The following is a 23,982-nucleotide window of genomic DNA, read 5'->3' as shown; positions in this document are numbered from 1 at the left end:
GTAGGCCGTTCATTCCAATCCGAAGATCCTTTGTGCACCTCGGCACGTTCTTCTTCTCTTTCCTCCTGTGGTCTCACGCCAACAGTGTTGTCTTGATGCCTGGCTGCATCGGTTCCAATCGTTTTCTTCATTCCGCCCAAGAGCTTTTGGACATCTGGCAACAGTAAGATTTGTTGCAAATCCGTAAGCTGAGCTTGCACTTGTTGAAGCTCCTCTTCAACGCTTCTCCCTTGGCCCGGCATGGTTCTTCCCGGAATCGTCCTTCTTTGCAAAGAAAGAGAGGAGTCCAAGCTCTGATACCACTGTCACAAAACGGGAGCGTACACGAGCACTTAAAAATCTGAAAAATATAATACTTTGCAAACATGAGAGAAGGGAGAAGATCGACACAGTATTGGGGACCAGAAGATGGGCTGGTCCCCCCCCCCCGTTAAGAGTATTCTTTATTCAGGGAGAATTCTTATACAAGCACAAGAACCCGAGGAAACCCCTCTGTTTTGTAATCTTAGACCCGAAGGTCGTGCTTTCCCATAAAGGGCTTGGACGCAAGGCCGTTCCTTCCCGTAAGGGACTTCGGCGCGAAGCCGTACTTTCCCGTAAGGGACTTAGGCATAAAGCCGTACTTCCCGTGAAGGGCTTTCCCGTAAGACGGGAGGTTCCTGCAAAACAAACCACACAAAGCAATAATTCTCAATGCGTATCAACACCTTATACCTGTCGCTCCTTGCTCGGAAAAGCAACCTCCGTTCTCAGTTGTCACACGAACACTTGCCGTTTCCGTCGCCAACCTCTGCTCCAGAATCCCAGCGCTAGCACTTTCTGCTACTCCCGACCTCCCCAAAAACTGAACGCTTGCTACCCTTTTATAGGCCCTGGCACCCGGCGGGAATAGCAGCCGAAAAAGCAGAGCCCTAGCGCCCTAGAGAGAGGAGAGAGAAGAATCGCTGATTCTGGCGCTTTCTAGAGAGAGGAGAGAGAGAGAGAGAGAGAGATCGCAGATTTCAGCCCATGCGTAGGTTTTTAGCGCTGGATTTTTAAAGCCTTGCTTTATTTTATTAATAAAAAGGCTGGTCACTTCAAAGTGACGGCCACTTAATAAAATAAAGTGTGAACCTGTTCAAACTTTAAAAACTCACTCAGTTAGTGAAAACCATGCTACACGAACACATTCCAGGCGTCCCCGGGTGCAGGACACGGCACAGATGCAATGCAGACACAGACTCCTCGCGGGAAAACATCTGCCCTCCCGCGAATGGTCCTGCTTTTCGTAAAAAGCTTCATTGAACCCATCTTTATTCTTGTGCTTGCGTTCTTACGTGTATTTTCTTACTCAGTTCGGATTTCCTCCTTAGCCTACGGGATGCCCCCTTACTGATGCACCCGTCACCCATCATGTGACGCATCAGGGGCACTCGTAACCCGGCCCTTTCCACCGAACTTACGGAAACTCCTTCGCGATGTTTACCGTCACCCATCAAATGACACATCAGAGTTGTCCGTTCTTGATGGCAGTTCTTGTAGCTACAATCTTTTAACAGTTCTTAGTGCACACAATAAAATATCCTAAAAAAGAGATTAATCATTAAAAATAAGAAAATAGTCCAATTAGCAACAGATATCCCCTTTCCGATGCACCCGTCACCCACCTTGTGACGCATCAGGAATACCCATCACCTAGTCCTTTCCTACCGAACTTACGGTACAATCCCCTTCACGATGCTCTATGTCACCCATCCTATGACGCATCAGAGATGTCCGTTCCCGGATGGTCGAATACTTCTTCTTGATGCTCCCTGTCACCCATCCGATGTGACGCATCAGAAGTACCAGTTCTTGGTGGCCTTACAGATATTCCCGTTCACAATGCTCCCGTCATTACTCTGAATGACGCACTAGGAATATTCTGTACTCGGATGTCTCCAGTGAGAAAAACCCTCTGACTTAAAATTCCAATAATTCATTTAGAATTATTTTTCCTTGGTGTTCCAAGCGAGAAAACCCTCTCACTTATAAATCCAATAATTCATTTAGAATTATTTTTCTGTCAGATAAAGCCAATTTAGCAACACTAAGCATCAAGTTGGCCCAGTTGTCTTTGTCGCATGCATCTGCAATTACTTTCTAAGTCGAAAATACCCACTTCGCACGCACATAACTTATGATGTACAAGTTTGATTCACGAGCTATAAAGCACGGCTGAAAATATTTATTGGAAACCATGTCCTGGGGACTCGAACAACCCAAAACCCTAGTACACAAGCTCGGCAAAACCAAACCTTTGTACATGAAATTTTACACGGTCACTCCCAAGACTTGCAGGACTATGTACACATATATACATGAGGCTAGTTAGCAAGCTTTTTGGCACAATCTACTGGCTTTATGCTCATCCAAAAAATGCCTAACATAACTTGCTAGCCCCCCCTTAGCTTGCTTGATCATTCATGACAAGCAGAGGTTTCTAGGGTGAACAATTGCTACAGCTCATTCCCAGAAACCTCATTTACATCCTCGGATGTCTTCACACTGTCTTTCTCCATTGATAACATCATCTGTCACAATTGTCATCAAACGTGCCAGATATTTCTTCAATCTGTAACCATTAACACGGTATTTATGATGTGCACCACCCAAATCTGCCAACTAATATGTCCCATTGTCAAACTTGTTCACAACAGTAAAAGGACCTTCCCATTTGATTTGAATTTTTTTCTGGAAAGTACTGTCCAGCTTACTATTGTATCGCAACACAAGATCACCCTTTTCAATTCCCTTATCCTTCACACATTCATTAGCCTTTATCTGAGCTTTCTTTGATACTTCCTCATAGTAGCTTAAAGCCAAAACTCTATCCAATTGCAAACATTGTAAATCCAATAACCTTTTCTGCCAAGTATCTTTTTGCTCTTCATCTCCCAATGACCACAATTTGAGTGCAAGAATTTCCACTTCAATTGGCAACTATGCTTCTTTGCCATAGACCGAGTGGTAAGGAGAAAACCCTGTGCTCGTTTTGATAACAGTTCTATACACCCATAATGCACAAGGCAACTTTGAATTCCAAGTTTTCCCATGTGTCTGGGTCATCTTTATCAAGATTTTCACCAACTCTCCATTAAACCTCTCATTGAGACCATTCCATTGTGAATAATAAGGAAAATTGTGCCTATGTTGAGTATTGAGCTTTTCGCATAGGAAATCAAACAGCTCTCCTCTAAATCCCGGTCCTCTATCAGAAAGTAGTTCTAGTGGCACACCAAATTTGCAACATATATGCTCATATACAAACATTTCCATTTCCTTACTTGTAATTTGTTTAACAGCTTTGGCTTCTGTCCAACGCGACAAATAATCCATTGCTGTCAGAATGTAAGCATTTCTTTTGCTAGTCATAGGCAAGGGTCCAATAGCATCAAGACTCCATTTTTCAATACATCAAAAGCTAGAATTGTCTTTCATAATTCAGGCTTCAAAATTATTTTCCCCATTTTCTAACAAGATAAACATTGCACCAATGGTTAACATCCCGCTAGATACTTGGCCACACATAGCCTTCTTGCAGAATCTTATGTAATGTAATGCTCATGGCAAAATGGCCTCAACAAGATCCCTCATGATTTTCTTCCAAAATCTTGTAGATTTCCTCTTTCCAAGGCACACGACGTAATACTAAATCACTTCCTTTCATGTAAAGCACATCCTCAAGCATTTTGTACTTTCTAGCTTTTCTTATAAAAGAATATACCTTCATAAGTTCAGAATAGTCTGAACTCACGAATGATTAGAGGGAATAAAGCACTCATAAAACTATAAAAGCACGGGACCAAGAAAAGAAAAGAAAAAGAAAAACAAACAAACAAAACAAACTAAATCACTTTGTTTGCTACGAAACAAAACTAGATACAACAAAACATTATTAACTTAAATATGTTTTTAGAAAAGGTATGTGTAAAATAAGTTGACGCAACTTACTTGGCTTAAAACAGGTACTCAACTTTAAGCAAAAAAGGATAAGACATCTTAAAAACTTAATCCTAAAAATCAAACTTCACACAACAACTTCTAACGGAACACATTCTTAAGTCCTCAGGTAAGCTAAATACGAAATAGAAAAATGAATACTACTACAAACCTACGAAGAGTAAAGAACCAAACTTGACAATATGTGATCTCAACTTCACTGCTTGTCCAAACAGGAAGAATAAGATTACTTTTTGGAGGATGGTGGATCTTCACGTAAAACACCTGTCAACAGAAAATCCGCCTCCTTTGATAACACTTCCCTTCCATGATATAAAGGGACATTAGCCTTCAGCACAAACACACTAGTGATCATTTCTTGGGCAACATCATGAGCTTCTTCATTTTGAGATCTCTCAATATACTGCAAACTCCATGCTTCAAACGTTTTGAGTAACGATTTCACCTTGAAGCATAAATTTTCCAATTAAGGATTCTTATTCTTTCATACTCCCAATACTTGCTTCACAACCAACAAGGCATCTCCTTTGATTTGTATGCGTCTAATTCCAGTCGTAAACAGATGTACAAGCCACCTTCAAGAGCCATGTACTCTGCTTCATTGTTACTTTTTGCATCGAGTTTGAGCCCTTATTTCCTTGCAAGTTTTCCTTATGCATCATAAATAACAATTCCTCCCGAAGCAACATCATGACTTCTTCGATAAGAGCCATCAAAATATAACAGTGAAGCATTGGATATGGCAAGAGTTTCGACCTTCTTCCTTTGCACCACCTCTTCCTTAACCAAAATAGGAATCTCCGAATAAGTTAGTAAATCTGTCAGGGTAGCCCGAGTACTCTCTTCTACCAAAAAGGTTAACTGAAACTCCTGAAGTTCAATAACCCATTTCATTACTGTTTTTGATATACTCGAATTATTAAGCAACTAAGGAAGCAATGAATAACTGGTGAGAAAAGCGAACAACTTTTGCAACAAGTAATGTTTGAATCGTCTGCAAGCATAAACCATGCTGGTCATCACCAATTCAATTTCAGAGTAATCTCTTTCATGAGGAGTCTTCACTCTGCTAGTATAATGAACATGCTTCATATACTCAGATTCCTTCCCCCTTTGCAACAACATGGCCCCAATAGCATCATCTCCCACTGATGGGTTAACATAAAACTCCTTTTCCCAAACACGAGCTTGCATAATGGGTAGTGTACTCAAAACTTCGTTGACTTTGTCAAAAACATCTTCACAGTGACGTGTCCACTCCAATGGATCATTCTTAACCGCTTGTTGCAATGGATACAATAATTGTGATGCCAAAGGTATGAATCAAAACAGATATTTAACCTTCTGTATGAAAGTGACCAAATGTCTTATATTCTTTGGAGATGACAACAATAACAAAGCTTCCACTTTCTCTAGATCTGCTTCTATCCCATTTCCTGAAATCACATGTCCAAGAAGCTTCACCCTTGGCTGCGCCAAATGACACTTCTTAAGGTTCAACTGACCCCCACATTCATCATACCTTGCAAAAGTCATTTCAAGCTTCTGAACGTGCTCTTTCCTTGAGCTGTATACACAGAAATCATCTATGAATTCTTTGACAAACTTCCCAAGAAACGAGGTAAGGACCCAATCCACTTTTCTTTCAAAAGCTCCAGGCCTATTTGTTAACCCAAAAGGAAGGCAACAAAAGCAAAAACAACCCCATGGAGTGATAAAAGTAGTTTTTTTCCGGTCTTCAGGAGCAAGGATAACCTGAAAATATCATGAATAACCATCACAGACACTGTATCTTTCAAAGTAAGCCACTGCATCTAAAAGTTGATCAATGAAAAGTAAAGGATAAGGATCTTTCTTGGTCACTGTATTTAATGGCTTATAATCAACGCAAACTCTCCAATGACCACTACAAGGCTCACCCATTCAGCATTATCAACTGGCAAAATAAACCCCGCATCCAAAAGTTTATCCACTTCTTCCTTTAAAGCATTCATTTGCTCCTTACCCATCCTTCTTAATTTCTATCTTATTGACTTTGCCCCTTCAACTAATTCGATCTTCACAAGATCTCCAACAAAACCCCTTATTTCTTGATATGAAGTGATGAAAAGATTTGGAAACGTGTCCAACATCGTTAAGTATACCTTCATAAGTTCAAAATAGTCTGAACTCACGAATTATAAGAGGGAATAAAGCACTCATAAAACTATAAAAGCAAGGGACACAAGAAAAGAAAAGAAAAACAAAAACAAACAAACTAACTAACTAAATCACTTTGATTGCTTCGAAACAAAACTAGATAAAACAAAACATTATTAACTTAAAAATGTTTTCAAAAAAGGTATGTGTAAAATAAGTTGACGCAACTTACTTGGCTTAAAACAAGTACTCAACTTTAAGCCAAAAAAAAAAAAAAAAGGATAAGACATCTTAAAAACTTAATCCTCGAAATCAAACTTCACACAACAACCTATAACGGAACACATTCTTAAGTCCTCCGGTAAGCTAAATATGAAATCGAAAAATGAATACTACTACAAACCTACGAAGAGCAAAGAACCAAACTTGACAATATGTGATCTCAACTTCACTGCTTGTCCAACATTGTTAAGTACTCCCTTCTTTCTCTGTGTGTCAAATCAGTACTGAACATATTTTGAATCAACTCCTTCTTCACTGGCAATTCTTGTTTAGGTTGCATCAACTCTTCAAGTTGCTCTAAACAACTCGAGCATTTATATTCCCTGACACTTGCAATACTTCACCAATTTCTCTCTTCTCCTCGTCCAACAACAAGAATGACACTTCACCCTCATCACTAGAATTGGAAGCAGTGCTACTTTCCGAATCTCCAAAATTGTCTTCACTGGTAACTTCGGATTCATCATTTTCACTCACATCTTCTAGCATCAAATGCTTGGTAATTGTATCAAACACCCTCTTTTCACCCTTCTTGCCATACACACAAATTGTGCCCTTGTCCCAATCTTGCACAGCACCAATAGCTCTCAACCAAGGTCGTCCCAAAATGAGAGGAAAAGCTCCCAGGCCAGCTGGCATAACATGAAAGTTTACTATAATCTTCACGTTAAAGACTTCAACTTCCAAATTCTTAATCAGCCCCAAACGCTTCACTTTGGCATGATTTGCTAGTCGAAACCTAAACCCATAGCTTCCACATGTAATGAGACCCAGTCTCTCGACACATGACTGTGTGATCACACAAACTTGAGCACCTCCATCAATGTAAGCCTCTCCCATGCCCACACCTTTGTGCCAAGCGTTCACCACAGGACAAATGTCGGGTAACTCTCCCATAGTCAACACTCTGACTTGTCCATGCTTCGGCTCTTTCTCTAGATTCACTAATAACTTCCACTGCCTCTTAAGTTTGGGCACCATATTCATCAACTGTCCAAAAGTACAATCTACTTTCCTCCCAATCAAGTCTTCCTTTAAATTGTAAGTTGTTTGTCTTTCTCCCAAAGGTAAATCTGCTACTTCAAACCGTCTACGAGGTCTTCTCTTCCTCTTAACTTTCGCATCTTCACCCTCTTTCTCTTTCCCTTTCTTCTTACTGGGACCTAGAGCAGCATAGCCTTCCCTCTCTCTTTTGCCTACGGGCATTATATCTGCTTCTTTCTTTTCAACCCGCACAATACTCACATGACCACCAGAGGTTGAGGCCTGATTTTCCTGTTCAGTACCTTGATCTCCCCGTATATCCAATGCATAATCATTAGCCCTGTTAGGAATCTGTTGAGGAAGTGGAAAGATATCACCTCCCATCCTTGTTGGCTTTGGATAATAAGTGCTGATATGACCGAGTTCACCACAATTATAACAGGTAGGGATGAACCCCCTTTGCGGCTCAAAGACACCTTGTCCACAACCCACATTAGCATTAGGCTAAGCTTCGCACGGCTGGACCATTCCTCTACCACGACGACGACCACAACCACCTCCAAGAACACTGAGCCACAATTCTTGCATCATGGTCATTATGTCTTGCATATTTCACTGTAATTGTTCAGTGTTCGCAACCCTTTGAGCAGGTTGGGCTCCAGCCTCTGCCTGATTTCCCTCATTTTGACCACCATTACCTTGCACATGGACCGCTTTCCAATACTCATTGAGTCTTTGAGCCTTCCATTCTTTCTCCCTGGCGATAGTGACTACTTCCTTGAAGGTAGCAAGCCTTTTCAACTCAGCTTTGACCTTCAGACTTCCCTTTAAGTTTGCCACAAAACGGACCTTCTTTAACATGGCTGGAGGGATTTCATTTCCCAAAGCTCGGGCCCATTTATCCCATAAACGGGTGAACTGCATGACAAAATCATCAACACTTTGATTAACCTTCTGGGTGTACCCCAAAATTTCATACCAAACTTCATCAAGTACATCGATGCTCCTGTATTGTGCCAGAAAAGCCTACTTCACACGATTGTAGTCCAAAACCACACCTGGAGTTTGTGTCTGCACCAGCTCTTCATAATGTTGTAACCAAACTTTTGCCTCGTATGTAACTGTGTTGCAGCAACCGCAACAATATAGCTTGATCTAGTATATTTCGCAATAAGCAATTGACTTCCAATTTCTCAATAAAAGTCCGTGCATTCTCATTAGGCAATCCATGAAACAGTGGAAACTCGTCCACCATGTTTGATTGCCACAAAAACACTTACATGTGACATCGAAAGTTCAAGGCATGTCGATGGATCGCTCCAGTACAGAATTCACCTCACACTGGGTAACCCGGCGCCCCAGTGCTTGGCTTCATAAAACCTCACGACCCTCCAAAGACTGCAATCCAATTACACGACCGCCTCAAGTGTTGTCCACAATTTGCACATACATAGGCGGTTGTCCATAAGGACCCACATCCCCTTTACATTCTATGCTTGCAGAATAGACATATTTCACAAAAATTGGAGCATGGGAGCACTTGCTCCTCAGTGAGGGCACCAAAATGATGTTAGCGTGCAAACGACAAGGAAAACGAGTGCCTCTATAGCCTTGCACAAGTCACACCGTCTGAAGGAAGAACTATTGCACCACCGAAACCACCTATGATAAGCACCTGTAAAGATTTATGAAGAACCCTTCTAGCATGAAGCACACTTGGAATTAAGAAGAAACCAAGGACATCATGACATAGCTCGTCTCGAGTAGATATCGGTAGAGTATCCATAGACTAAAAACAGAGGAAAAATGAGAGAGATATGGCCATCCGAAGTTGGAAGGTACTCTCTCTTGCTCAAAAATGAGCTCTATGGAAAGTATGCAGGTGTTGCAGCTATTAAAATGGGGCTCCTCTTATCCTCTTTACTCAAATCTTTCTTCTCTCTCTCCTCAGCCGACATGGCCTTTGAGGTTTTCATTTCATTGGTTCATTTTGAGCCTTTTTTGGTAAAGCCTAGATAGAGCCAAGTCGGTGCCTTTGTGCTCAAGGGAAGGGGTGGGCACTTGTCCAAAAGACCAAAAAGGGGAGGAAGTGCTTGGGCAGGCAGTGTGAAAAGCTGGAAAAAGGCACCTCCATCTCCTTTTGAGTCCACGAGCTCTCTCCCCCAAGCTCCTTCCACCACAAAGGCAGCTCCTAACTTGCCCTATATACCCCCCATCCTCTCCTTACCCCTTCCCATGTGGGATGAATCCCATGCCACATGGCAACTTCCTCCACAATCCTCCCAACTCCTCATGCCCAAGTTAATTTCCAGCTCCTCCTCCAAGTGAGAGAACTTCCCAGACAACTTTCCTGAAGCATAACTTGCTGCTCCGGTCACCAAATGACACCATAAAGTACGGCTGGAGCCCATCACCTCGGCTACTTCTAGAAATTTCAAATCTAAGCATTTCTAATTCAAATCATCAAGTTGGCCTAGTTGCCTTTGTCGCATGCATCTGCAATCACTTTCTAAGTCGAGACCGCGCACTTTGGACGCACATAACTCATGATGTACAAGTCCAATTCACAAGCTATAAAGCACGGCTGAAAATATTTATTGGAAACCATGGCTTGGTGTTAGGTGCAGCGGAATGATTGTTTGCGCTTTGCTCAAGATGAGTGCTCCGAACTGTGCTCAAGGCTCCTTTTAGTTATTATGGAAGGGAGAGCCTTCCGTTCTTAGTGGAAAGTGCTATGATCACAAACAAAGTGAATGGACACTGTGCGTGCAAGTGTATGAGACTGAGAGATAGAGAGAGAAGAGAGATACGACACCAGAGACGTTGTAAAACCCTCCTCCGAAGGCCCCACTCTCGTCGACGAGAGTGATCTACTTTTGATTGCACAAAGTGGTACAATGCATATGCAATGAACTGATGCAACTTGGACTATGCCGATGAGGACGACGGTGATGACGTCGACGACTTGATGGCTGAAACCTGTGGTCTTCTAACTGCTGATTTTCGGGGCTGTTTCGGTGGCTGAAATGACTGTTTTGGCTGCGTTTTATGGGCTGAATATGGGGGTTCTTCTGCATCCAATTGGGGCTGATTCTACTACTGTCCCATAGGCTGAAAACGCTGCCTCTCTGCTGTCGCTAAGGCTGAAATTGAAAACGCTGGTCTGGCATGTGTCCTTAGCAAAAACGCTAGGTTTGATGGAGTCCAAAAACGCTGATGGGCTGAAATGTAAAACGCTAGCACTTGGAGGTGCTGGTGATGGGAGGAATCTGCAAACGCTAGCGTGCTGGTGGTGATGAAGATCCAGGCAATGCGGAAAACGCCAGATCTTGGAGGGTCACTGCTGGAACCAAAAACGCTAGCCAATGGAGAAGGTAGCGCCAAGGTTGAGGGGGGTTCTGCGGTTCTGCTGAGAAGTTGCCTGTTGAGCGGGGAGCTCCTGCTGCCTCTTCTGGCAGAAAGTGCTAACTTGGGTTTGCTTGTATATTAACTTAGCAAAATTGCCCTACCTACTTTTGTTGGAAAGTCACTTAAAAATAATAAGTGAAAATACCAAAAATAGGGAAAATAGGCTAAATACACTCGAAAATTCCCCTGACTGAATCTGATGGATCTTGAAGGGAATACTCATGATCATGCTGTGTGCAACTAGAGGATATGCATCTATGCTAAGTAACTGGGGATGCACGGTCTATGAATAGACTCACAAAAGTGTCAGATCACTTCTAATCTAGACTTGACTCGACTGACTGAACCCTGATCATGCTGTAGCTTTTGTCCACAGACACATAGGGTTGGATGTGTCACATGACATCCCCTCCTTTTTAAAGTGAGGTACTGGTACCGAACTGTATGGCGTCGAGGAAGATCACCAATAGCATCCGGAATCCTGGAAGGGACTCTTCGTCGGACCACTCTGATGTCTGTTCATCAAACACATGCAAACAATGAGATCGAATCTTTTCTGTTTGATCAAAATCGATGAATTGTGGCAAATCAGTGTCATGCCAAGGAAGAAACATGGAATGTGACTTCCTGACATACATACTTTTCAGCTTTTCACGAAAAATCCGCATACATTCGTGCTCATCCATGAGAGAAACGTGCTCAACATACAATATGTCATGCCTAGGAAAAAGGATCACATAACGATGTTGACTAAAATACAGGAAAGGATCACGAATGAAACACTCTCGAACAATGCGTGCGTATCAATCATGCGAACACATAATACTTCATGTAAGGGTTCTTTGGACCAAGGCTCGAGAGCCAAGATCGGTTCTTCCTGAATGATCGAATCGTCCTATGGGGATTCTTTGGGATCTATCGAATCTTCTTGTGGGGGTTCTTTGGACCTCGACTCGAAAGTCAAGATCGATCCTTCCTGATTGATCGAATCTACAACGAGGTTAGCTTCGCTAGAAAAAGCATCCACTAACACATCATCCTGGTGAACAATCACATCTTCTTCATACAACTCATCATGCTTGTGAGAAATCACATCGTGATCATGCAAATCATCATGCTTGTCATTGTCATCCAAATCATCATGCTTATCAATATCATTCAAACCAGCATGCTTATCATCATCATTTAAATCATCATGCTTCACACAATCCTGTAAATCCTGTGTATCATGCTTTGGAGAAGAAGAGACTGAGAGAGTCTCCTTCTCCTGAATCCTTTCAATCTTGTCCTGCATATTAGCAATGAGAGCTGGAGAATGAGCAATGTCCTCTTCATGAATGACAGCAGGAGAATCACTTTTGGCATTGAGAGTTAAAGTGTTAGCCTCAAAATCAATGAGAGCGTTAGTATCACGAAACCATCAAATGCCCAAAATCATATCACATCCTAAGAGAGGAGAAACAACAAATCTTCTAGTGAAGGCAGTCTGTTTAATTGCAAATAACAGATCAAGGCACTCCTTCGTGATGAGAGCGTCCATACCGGGACGAAAGCCAGAGACCTCGATAGGAGATCTCGGACTAACTTCGAGGCAGGCTCTCTCAACAAGAGAGGAACTGATCACATCATGCATACTACCTGGGTCAAACAATATGACAAAACGGTGCCCCGACGTATGACCATAACATTTAATGAGAGAATCATCAATGGGAGGGTCCTGAGAAACTTGGGGCACACTCGTGTTATCATTCATTGCATTGACAGAGGAAGTGGGTGCTGTGGGTTCTTTAGATTCAATCAATTCAAGCTTAGGACATGTTCTTTTTATGTGACCCTTATTGTGACAATGAAAACAACGACCTTCTTTAGAATACGTGCTTTGTTCTTCCGACGTGATGTATCCTCCTACAATTCCTTGTGCTACCTTTTCATCTGGAGTAAGCTTAGGTTTAGCAATTGTGTTAGCCTTACCCTTAGATTCATTGGAAGAATTCTTTGATGAGAGAGTGTTGGAAGATTGGTTAGAAGAGTTATCATTCTTACCGTTCTTACCATTCTGCGGGTTCTGAGAAGTCTGCGAGGTACTTGTGGAAGTCTTGTTCTCCTTAGGCTTTCCCTTGTTGTGCTTCATTTCCTGTGCGAGAGCAATCGCTATCGCCTTGTTGAGATCGATTGGATCAAGTACCTCGACATCGTACTTGATATACTTGTCCAATCCAAAGAGAGAAGCCTCTTTGCGCTCATCATCCGATTTTGGTAATTGAGTACCTAGCTGTAAAACACGATTAGAAAAAGACATAACCGACATACCAATTTGCTTAAGAGAGCGCCAATCGTCCTTCAATCGTGCGAGGTACTAAGGTGGCATAAACCGCGCCTTGAGCTTGTCTTGGAATTCAGCCCAATCGAAGGAAAGGGACGTGAATCCGTCGGTTGCCTCTAGGTGCACGGCTAGCTGTGCCTCTTGCCATGCGTGGTACCAATTGATGGCATCACCGGCAAGGTACATAGCTACCGTAAACTTTGCTATTTCCTGTCTTCTTAGTTGTCGCAAAATAAGCATTAAATTGATGCAACCAAGAATGAATAACCGTAGCATCCATCTTACCGTCATACTTACTGAAAGTCAACTTCTCTGTGACTGGATGGTTGGAATCCGCGTCGTGGCTTGCGCCACTTGATAAACTCCCACGATCTTTGGGTGGTTCGGTCTTCGAGGCTAGCACTTGGGAAATAAATTCTTGAGTGCGTAGCTCCCTTTGAGCTTCACGCTCGGCCTCCCTTTCTGCTTTTCGTTCATTTCGTTCATCGCGCTCACGCTCGAAAGCAACGCGATTGGTTTCTTGTTGTGCCAACGCAACGCGATTCGCTTCTAAAGTGACGCGAGTCGCTTCTTGTTGTGCCAGCATCATGTCCATCATTGACTTGACCATCATCTCCATAGGAGTTAGAACAACTCGTGGTGTAGATGGCGAAGGGGGAGGGTTGGAAAAATCTCCTGGTGGGGAGAAATCTTCGTCACCTCTCTCATGCTCATCACCTGTATGCGAAGTATCCATTCCGCTTCGGGTGACGACCATGCACTACGATCTTTGGTTCTTAAGTTCACGAGGTACTTGGGTTCTTGAGGGTCTTGGTTCTTGGGTTCTTGAGGATCTTGAAGTTCTTGAGGTTTTCTTTCGCTTGCAAATCGCGTTGGAGAAGAATCTTCTCTTCACTCGAGTTCTACTCTTTTCTACGGGCGCACCCCTTGGCGGCCTTGTGCTCACACCAAGCTTGCTTTCCCCCCCCTCACGTCGATTGGCCGGCCGCTAAGTGCACGGTCCGCTCTCAATGAGTGAAAAGAGACACAAGGGGAGGTTGGATAAGCCCTTCTTTCTTGGGATTCCTGTCACTCTTCAACAAAACACGATTAGGAATCGACACGCCCAAGCGAGCTTGGGTTCATGCGACCTCAACAAGCAAAAAAAAAATCTTGTGGTTCTTGTGATTCTTTCCTTGAGTGATACAGAACACTGCCAAAGCTCTGATACTAATGTTAGGTGCAACGGAATGATTGTTTGCGCTTTGCTCAAGATGAGTGCTCCGAACTGTGCTCAAGGTTCCTTTTAGTTCTTATGGAAGGGAGAGCCTTCCGTTCTTAGTGGAAAGTGTTATGATCACAAACAAAGTGAATGGACATTGTGCGTGCAAGTGTATGAGACTAAGAGATAGAGAGAGAAGAGAGATACGACACCAGAGACGTTGTAAAACCCTCCTCCGAAGGCCCCACTCTCGTACTGCGTAGTGCAATAGATTGATGCAACTTGGACTATGCCGATGACGATGACGGTGATGACGACGACGACTTGATGGCTGAAACATGTGGTCTTCGAACTGACGGGGCTGTTTCGGTGGCTGAAAATGACTGTTTTGGCTGCGTTTTATGGGCTGAATATGGGGGTTCTTCTGCATCCAATTGGGGCTGATTCTACTGCTGTCCCATAGGCTGAAAACGCTGCCTCTCTGCTGTCGCTAAGGCTGAAATTGAAAACGCTGGTCTGGCATGTGTCCTTAGCAAAAACGCTAGGTTTGATGGAGTCCAAAAATGCTGATGGGCTGAAATGTAAAACGCTAGCAATTGGAAGTGCTGGTGATGGGAGGAATCTGCAAACGGCGAACGCTAGGGTGTTGGTGGTGATGACGATCCAGGCAATGCTGAAAACGCCAGATCTTGGAGGGTCACTGCTGGAACCAAAAACGCTAGCCAATAGAGAAGGTAGCGCCAAGGTTGGGGGGGGTTCTGCGGTTCTGCTGAGAAGTTGCCTGTTGAGCGGGGAGCTCCTGCTGCCTCTTCTGGCAGAAAGTGCTAACTTGGGTTTGCTTATATATTAACTTAGCAAAATTGCCCTACCTACTTTTGTTGGAAAGTCACTTAAAAATAATAAGTGAAAATACCAAAAATAGGGAAAATAGGGTGCTGGTGGTGATGACAATCCAGGCAATGCGGAAAACGCCAGATCTTGGAGGGTCACTGCTGGAACCAAAAACGCTAGCCAATGGAGAAGGTAGCGCCAAGTTTGGGGGGGGGGGTTCTGCGGTTCTACTGAGAAGTTGCCTGTTGAGCAGGGAGCTCTTGCTGCCTCTTCTGGCAGAAAGTGCTAACTTGGGTTTGCTTATATATTAACTTAGCAAAATTGCCCTACCTACTTTTGTTGGAAAGTCACTTAAAAATAATAAGTGAAAATACCAAAAATAGGGAAAATAGGCTAAATACACTCGAAAATTCCCCTGACTCAATCTGATGGATCTTGAAGGGAATACTCATGATCATGCTATGTGCAACCAGAGGATATGCATCTATGCTAAGTAACTGGGGATGCACGGTCTATGAATAGACTCACAAAAGTGTCAGATCACTTCTAATCTAGACTTGACTGGACTGACTGAACCCTGATCATGTTGTAGCTTTTGTCCACAGACACATAGGGTTGGATGTGTCACGTGACATCCCCTCCTTTTTAAAGTGAGGTACTGGTACCGAACTGTATGGCGTCGAGGAAGATCGCCAATAGCATCCGGAATCCTGGAAGGGACTCTTCGTCGGACCACTCTGATGTCTGTTCATCAAACACATGCAAACAATGAGATCGAATCTTTTCTGTTTGATCAAAATCGATGAATTGTGGCAAATCAGTGTCATGCCAAGGAAGAAACATGGAATGTGACTTTTCTTGACATACATACTTTTCAGCTTTTCACGAAAAATCCGCATACATTTGTGCTCATCCATGAGAGAAACGTGCTCAACATACAATATGTCATGCCTAGGAAAAAGGATCACATAACGATGTTGACTAAAATACAGGAAAGGATCACGAATGAAACACTCTCGAACAATGCGTGCGTATCAATCATGCGAACACATAATACTTCCTGTAAGGGTTCTTTGGACCAAGGCTCGAGAGCCAAGATCGGTTCTTCCTGAATGATCGAATCGTCCTATGGGGATTCTTTGGGATCTATCGAATCTTCTTGTGGGGGTTCTTTGGACCTCGACTCGAAAGTCAAGATCGATCCTTCCTGATTGATCGAATCTACAACGAGGTTAGCTTCGCTAGAGAACATCCACTAACACATCATCCTGGTGAACAATCACATCTTCTTCATACAACTCATCGTGCTTGTGAGAAATCACATCGTGATCATGCAAATCATCATGCTTGTCATTGTCATCCAAATCATCATGCTTATCAATATCATTCAAACCAGCATGCTTATCATCATCATTCAAATCATCATGCTTCACACAATCCTGTAAATCCCGTGTATCATGCTTTGGAGAAGAAGAGACTGAGAGAGTCTCCTTCTCCTGAATCCTTTCAATCTTGTCCTGCATATTAGCAATGAGAGCTGGAGAATGAGCAATGTCCTCTTCATGAATGACAGTAGGAGAATCACTTTTGGCATTGAGAGTTAAAGTGTTAGCCTCAAAATCAATGAGAGCGTTAGTATCACGAAACCATCGAATGCCCAAAATCATCTCACATCCTAAGAGAGGAGAAACAACAAATTTTCTAGTGAAGGCAGTCTGTTTAATTGCAAATAACACATCAAGGCACTCCTCCGTGATGAGAGCGTCCATACCGGGACGAAAGCCAGCGACCTCGATAGGAGATCTCGGACTAACTTCGAGGCAGGCTCTCTCAACAAGAGAGGAACTGATCACATCATGCATACTACCTGGGTCAAACAATATGACAAAACGGTGCCCCGACGTACAACCATAACATTTAATGAGAGAATCATCAATGGGATGAAATGTAAAACGCTAGCAATTGGAGGTGCTGGCGATGGGAGGAATCTGCAAACGCTAGGGTGCTGGTGGTGATGACGATCTAGGCAATGCTGAAAACGCCAGATCTTGGAGGGTCACTGGCTGGAACCAAAAACGCTAGCCAATGGAGAAGGTAGCGCCAAGGGTGGGGGGGGTTCTGCGGTTCTGCTGAGAAGTTGCCTGTTGAGCGGGGAGCTCCTGCTGCCTCTTCTGGCAGAAAGTGCTAACTTGGGTTTGCTTATATATTAACTTAGCAAAATTGCCCTACCTACTTTTGTTGGAAAGTCACTTAAAAATAATAAGTGAAAATACCAAAAATAAGGAAAATAGGCTAAATGCACTGGAAAATTCCCCTGACTAAATCTGATGGATCTTGAAGGGAATACTCATGATCATGCTATGTGCAACCAGAGGATATGCATCTATGCTAAGTGACTAGGCATGCACGGTCTACGAATAGACTCACAAAAGTGCCAGATCACTTCTAATCTAGACTTGATTGGACTGACTGAACCCTGATCATGCTGTAGCTTGTCCACGGACACATAGGGTTGGATGTGTCACGTGACACTTGGGCCTTGGGAACTCGAACAACCCAAAACACTAGTACACAAGCCCGGAAAAACCAAACCTTTGTACATGAATTTTTACATGGTCACTCCCAAGACTTGCAGGACTATGTACACATATATACATGAGGCTAGTTAGCAAGCTTTTTGGCACAACCTACTAACTTTATGCTCATCCAAAAAATGCCTAACATCGCCAACAGATTGCAGATTGCCTAGCGTTTTTGCACCTTGCAGATTGCCTAGCGTTTTGCAGTTTCTGGCTCAAATCAGCCCCGGTGCATCAGCGTTTTCAGTTTTCAACACTTACGCACAACAGACTCAGTCCTTAGCCTCGCATATCTCACCTACCCGCAGCAGATCCTCGCCATGCCGTCAGATCAGCCAGTGTTTTCAGATTCAGCCCGCTCGTTGTCTGCAGATTTCAACATCTGTGTCTTCAGCGCATCGTCGTCGCGTCATCGCCATCACTGTCCTCGCCGACACAGTGTCAAAATTCAGCAAAAGTCATTGTTTTGCAGATTTCAGCCCTAGTGTTTTCAGATTTCAGCCCGTCATTGTCGTCGTCGTCGACATTGTCGGCAAGTCCATTGCATCTAGACCATTGTACCAAATTTGTGTAATCAATAGCATAGACCTCTCTCGCCATAGAGAGGGGGGCCCTTAAAGGAGAGTTTGAGAACCATCTGGTGTTGTATTCTTCTCTCTCTCTCTCTCTCTCTCTCTCTCTCTCTCTCTCTCTCTCTCTCTCTCTCTCTCTCTCTCTCTCAATCTCAATCTCAATCTCAATCTCAATCTCAATCTCAATCTCAGCACCTTCATTCACAGTGTCATTCACTTTGTTTGTGATTATTGCACTCTCGCTAAAGGAACGGAAGGCTCTCCCTTCCGTAAGTAAAAGGAACCCTTGAGCACAGTTCGGAGCACTCATCTTGAGCAAAGTGCAACATTCACTTCCGCTGCACCTTACATTGGTATCAAAGCTTTGGCACTGTTCTGTATCACTCAAGGAAAGAACCACAAGAAATTTTTTGCTTCTTGTGATCGCACGTAGCCCAAGTTCACTTGAGCGTGTCGATTTCTAATAGTGTTTTTGAAGAGTGACAAGTAACCCAAGAAAGAAGGGCTTGTCCAACCTCCCCTAGTTCCTCTTTTCACTCATTGAGAGCAGACCGTGCACTTAGCCGCAGGCCAATCGACGTGAGGTGGAAAAAAGCAACTTTGGTGTGAGCGCAAGGCCACCAACGGGTGCGCCCGCGGGAAGAGTCGAGCCCGGGTAAGATAAAAGCCTTCTCCAACACAGATTGCAAGCTAAAGAAAGAACTCAAGAACATCAAGCACCCAAGTTCCTCGCGAACCTAAGTACCCAAGATCTCAGTGTATGGTTATCACCCGAAGCGGAATGGATACTTTGCGTGAAGGTGATGAGCATGGAGGTGGTGAAGAAGAATTTTCCCCACCAGGAGGATTTTCCGACCCTCCCCCTTCCCCATCTACGCCACGGGTCAAGTCGATGCTGGACATGATACAGTCAGCATCAGTAGTACAAAAGAGTCCAAGATAGGAGTTCGGCAAAGTGTGCCTCACCTTTAACAGGGGGGGATGTTCCGCTAAAGTCTAGCATGTGTCTTAGCTTAGGACTAGCCAGGCACATTTGTGAGCCTCTAGCAGGATGTGCATGTCCAGGCCGGTCATAGTTGCATACCCTCTCTTGCACAGTACAGTCATTTCAGCATGAGCATTTTCTACCGCATGAAACACCTCTTATAGGTCATTTATTTATAAGTGACTTTTGGAATTCTTTTTAGAAATTGTGGGTTTGTTGGAAAGCTTGCCCAACCCAGCATATAATTCCTGTAAATGAAGACCTAGCGCTTGCAGAATCAGGCAGAGAAGCAGAGCCCACCCAGCCGCAGAACGAGTCTCTCAAGTACCCTAACGTTTTCAGTCTTCAGCACCAGCGTTTTTGCACCAACATTCAGCCCATCCCGTCGCAGCAGATCCTCGCAGCAAAATGGCCATACAATGGTCTAGGGCAACTAGAAGCCCTAAAGTAATGACGTGGCACCTATAATGGCCCCTACAATGGCCTAGGGCCACTAGAAGCCTTAAAAATAAAGCAAAACCTAAATCTGACGAAGATAAAAAGTAGGTGGCAGCTTCCACCAATCACGTCGCAATTTAAGGGATGCAACATGGTATATCCTTACGGCCCAAATTGGAGGTCTTTCCGCGTGCAACTTTTTGAAAATTGTTTCTGGCTTGAGTAGCTTTTGGGGACGCCCCATTTTTCGACCCCCTTGTGAACCTTTATAAGCAGAGCGAGGGCCTCTCTCCAAGCAAATTAGCTTGGGAGCACTGCAGAAAGGGGCCCTCAAACATTCAACCTTGTGAAGCATCAATAAGAAAGAAATACTGAAAGGGGTGTCAATCTTTGGGGCTAGTGCATCTGGAAGCACAACTCCGCCACTCCAATTGTTTTAAAGTACATTTCAACAATTTTCCCGTTGGCACATAGTTTAGGACGATCACATTGTTAACAAAGAAATCATTGAAACAAACTTTAAGGCAATTAAAAATAGTTGAAAACCCCTAACACTTCACATGCCAATGGGAGAATTATTGAAAGACTTTAATAAAACTAGAAAATAACTAAGAACACTTTATACTTAAATGATGAGTCAACACAAAAAAAGGTCGAGTTCCCCTTCGAAGAGTCGGCACCCTAAACTAGGTGACTTGGCGGTATTTCTTTATTATAATGATGTGTTGTTGCAATTACAATTGTTTTATGCGAGTCCCCTCACACAATCTGAGAACTAACAACATTCCCAACCTCTTTGTATAGGCACAAAGCACCAAAGTACTAAAAGCATATGATATATACGATAGTGTGCAAAAGCACCTGCAACGTCTGCTATTTACCAAAAAAAAACAGCCCAAAAGTATGCGTAGGGATTTTCCATGTCAACAGCCCCTTCATAATTGCCACATCATTAGTATAGATGGCCAAGATTTGCACCGCACAAAAAGCCACGATTTTCGAGCCTATGTAGATGCCTTGATAGGGTAACTACAACTTTGGATAAGTGCCGCGGGCATCTACCGCGTAACCATTCTGTGGCAATTGAAAAGATCAAGCCTTTGAAGAAGTCTACCCCACTCGTTTCATGAATCCTATAATCCTATCTCATTTCTCTGGATAAACAGGAACTATCTATCATGTTTTCTTATCATATAACGCAATGCCTTCTAATGAATCATACTTTTAGCATCCACCTTGATTCTTTCTCAAGGTCGTTGACCTCCACGTTGAATTTTGAATGAATGGTCCAACACAAATAAAAAAGCCTCTAGGAGTGAAACCCTCTTGCATAAATGGTTTGTGCGTGCGTTTTGATGAATGTTAGTACACTAAAATGGACATCTAGCATGACATGCATGTAGTTTTAGGTTATAGGAATCCAAGAAGGCATTCCCCGTGTCATTCGGATTCCCGGCTGGGCAAATTTGCGACAGTTGTACCCGAAAATTAGCCCAGGTCAAAAACTTATAAAATACACCATTTTTATAATTTATTTGTTGGGTTTGGTGAACAATTTACCCTACCTAAGCCTAAAGGAGTTTATAACCCATAATTCAGCACCCATTGACCTCCATCAGAATTCCTAGCGCTAGCTTGAGAGCAGATCAGCCTTGGCGTTTTGCTCCCATGTCAGCAGCCAGCGTTTTCAGCAACCATCATCAACCATAGCGTTTTTGCATAAAAACGCCAAATCAGCCCACGTGCTAGCTCTAGCAGCAGATCAATCCTAGCATTTTCGATTTTTAACCCTTCCCTCGCCGGAAGGGCGTGGATCTGCACTCAGTAGTCCTTCCCGTTGCGGTCCGGTACTTCAGCAGCCCATCAAGCCTCCCCTTGGCCATTCTCTCGCCGGCATTGAGTGCTCCATCGTTGTCCATTATCAAGATTTGCATTTTCATCCCTTCATTTCTCTCACATCGGGAGAGCAATTCAGCCCCAAATCTACCCATTGGTGGCCATCCGCAACCCACATCAAGAAATTCCTCAAAGAACAAAACAATGTGCTAAAATGAAAAAAGACAAGCTCACACCCAAAGAGCAACAGGCCCAAGAGAAGAGGAGGAAAAAGTACAAAAACGACCCTCCCCAATGGGCCAGACAGACAGCTCCTCCACCAACGCCAACAACGCAAAAGCAACGGCCATGGAAGCCAGGCACGGTTTCTTTACGTGAGATCCGAAAATATCAGAAGAGCACCGAGCCAATAATACCAAAAGCAACCTTTTCTCAGGTGGTGAGAGAAATGGATCAATATTCAGATTCGGTTACACGTATACAACGTGCAGCTCTATGGGCCTTACAGGATGCCACCGAGGACATTTTGGTGCAGCTGTTCCAAGATGGCGTTTCATGTATGGTGCATGCTAAGCGAGCTACACTAAAAAAATGCAGATCTAGCTCTAGCGATCAATCTGAGAAATGAAGGGTGCCTCCATAAGAATTAGTTTACCCCATGTAACCTCTGTTTATAAGATTTGTAGACTTTTCATATAATATGAGTGAGTCAAATTTCTACCATTCGGTGCAACTGTAATAAGTAATTGTGTACTTTGTGTTCTTGAAGTATTTGATCAAAACTGGTCCCTGCACCTTTTTTTGGCTCGTGCGGCGCAAGATGCATCAAATCAGTCCCAGAGGTGCTCGTCTCGAGGAGTTACCGCAGCGACAGTCACCATTCGAGTTAATAGAGCCTGCACTTGAGGTATTGCATATGTGTGCATTCTATTTACGCAATCTAAAGCAAATACCACATCAGCAACGGTGTAGGGGACCTTTGAGAGGGCTGGTTGGGACCCCATCGGGTGTCATTCGCTCTCTCTCTCAAGCTAAAAGGAATCACTAAAGTAAGGAAAAGAAGTAAAGGATTGTGGAAGTGTAAAATCTAGATCTTCACCATTTCAATTCCACTGCACCTGACAAATCATTTGTGTACTAAGTGTTTTTTTGTTCTTGATCTGGTTCACAATCCCATTATACACCTCCACCGTTCCCATTTTCCCATTCCATGTTTCTATGGTTTGATAATCAGTTTACTAAGATTGTTTACCCATTCTCATGAAAGCAAGAAATAGAAAAATGAAAATCTTTCTTGATTAAACATGTCAAAGAACTCCTTGCAAATTTATATCAAAATTCAAGATTTGACACGCATCGAAGGCATGTAGGCTAAAAGCTTAGCCTCCAACATAGATCTTATGTAACAATGAGTTACTCTAGAAAAAGCTAGACCTTCATAATAATAGAAGCCTAGCCACTTGAGTCCTCTTTACAATGATCCCCACGTGCCTGAACCTCGATCTATAGATGTTATCGCTATATTTTCAAACACAAATACGTACATGTGGATACAATGTATGTACAGAGAGAAAGAGAGCCAGACAGAATTCAAAAGATTTTGAGCATAACTCACCCTGTAATGAACTTTGATTGTGTCTCCCTTGTGAGCTTGAATCTCACATGTTTTAGGCTTGAACTGAAAGATCAAAAAACCAACAAGACCTTAGTTTGCGCTACCAGATTTGACCACAAAAGACTACGTGTTCATACAAGCATGGAATCATACAGAATACCTTCACTCCAATCTGCAGCTCTTTGACTTCACTGTCCTTCTTAGCACTTACTGAGAATTCACAAATCAAAAATGGGCACTTACTCTCTCTCTCTCTCTCTCTCTCTCTCTCTCTCTCTCTCACAAATCAAAAATGGGCACTTACTCTCTCTCTCTCTCTCTCTCTCTCTCTCTCTCTCTCTCTCTCTCTCTCTCTCTCTCTCTCTCTCTCTCGTGTGCCAACCTGAAAATGCCATGCAGCTCGAGTACAGCACGAGCAGAGCAAGCAAGGGGAGGGGACTCGCCATGTTTCGATCGTCCAGACGAAGCAAGGCCAAAGTTTAACTCTTAGGCTGATTTAAGGCTCGGTTCAGACGGCCCTGCGGAAGAAGAATCCTGGCTGTCGTCGGCAATTTTATCAAAAGGTAGAAATTGTCGGGTCCACCGTTTCTCTGGGTCTGTTTCGATCGTCCAGACGAAGCAAGGCCAAAGTTTAACTCTTAGGCTGATTTAAGGCTCGGTTCAGACGGCCCTGCGGAAGACGAATCCTGGCTGTCGTCGGCAATTTTATCAAAAGGTAGAAATTGTCGGGTCCACCGTTTCAGTGGGTCCAGCCACGAGGGATCTAGGGTCCAAATTTGGATGCGCTGAGTGGCTTTGATCTCAACCG

The 23,982-nt window shown here is 43.4% G+C and overlaps 1 protein-coding gene across 1 annotated transcript in view; it reads right to left on the bottom strand.

Moving 5' to 3' along the window:
* The window catches only part of LOC147445969 (peptidyl-prolyl cis-trans isomerase FKBP15-1-like), an 86,684-nt gene extending 62,919 nt beyond the window's left edge, over window positions 1-23,765 (bottom strand). Inside the window, exons 1-3 of the mRNA XM_086525296.1 lie at window positions 23,557-23,765; window positions 23,335-23,384; window positions 23,175-23,237 (exon numbers count right to left, since the gene is read on the bottom strand). Coding sequence (XP_086381422.1) covers window positions 23,175-23,237; window positions 23,335-23,384; window positions 23,557-23,620 — 177 coding nt within the window. The 5' untranslated portion in view covers window positions 23,621-23,765. The remainder of the gene's footprint in view (window positions 1-23,174; window positions 23,238-23,334; window positions 23,385-23,556) is intronic.
* Window positions 23,766-23,982: the final 217 nt, after the last annotated feature.

The sequence above is a fragment of the Adiantum capillus-veneris genome, chromosome 12 (assembly GCF_014529385.1).
Source record: "Adiantum capillus-veneris isolate H3 chromosome 12, ASM1452938v2, whole genome shotgun sequence".
In the NCBI taxonomy this organism is placed as follows: Eukaryota; Viridiplantae; Streptophyta; class Polypodiopsida; order Polypodiales; family Pteridaceae; genus Adiantum; species Adiantum capillus-veneris.
The sequence above is the reverse complement of the archived record's forward strand: the minus strand, read 5'-3'. Positions and strand labels throughout refer to the sequence as shown.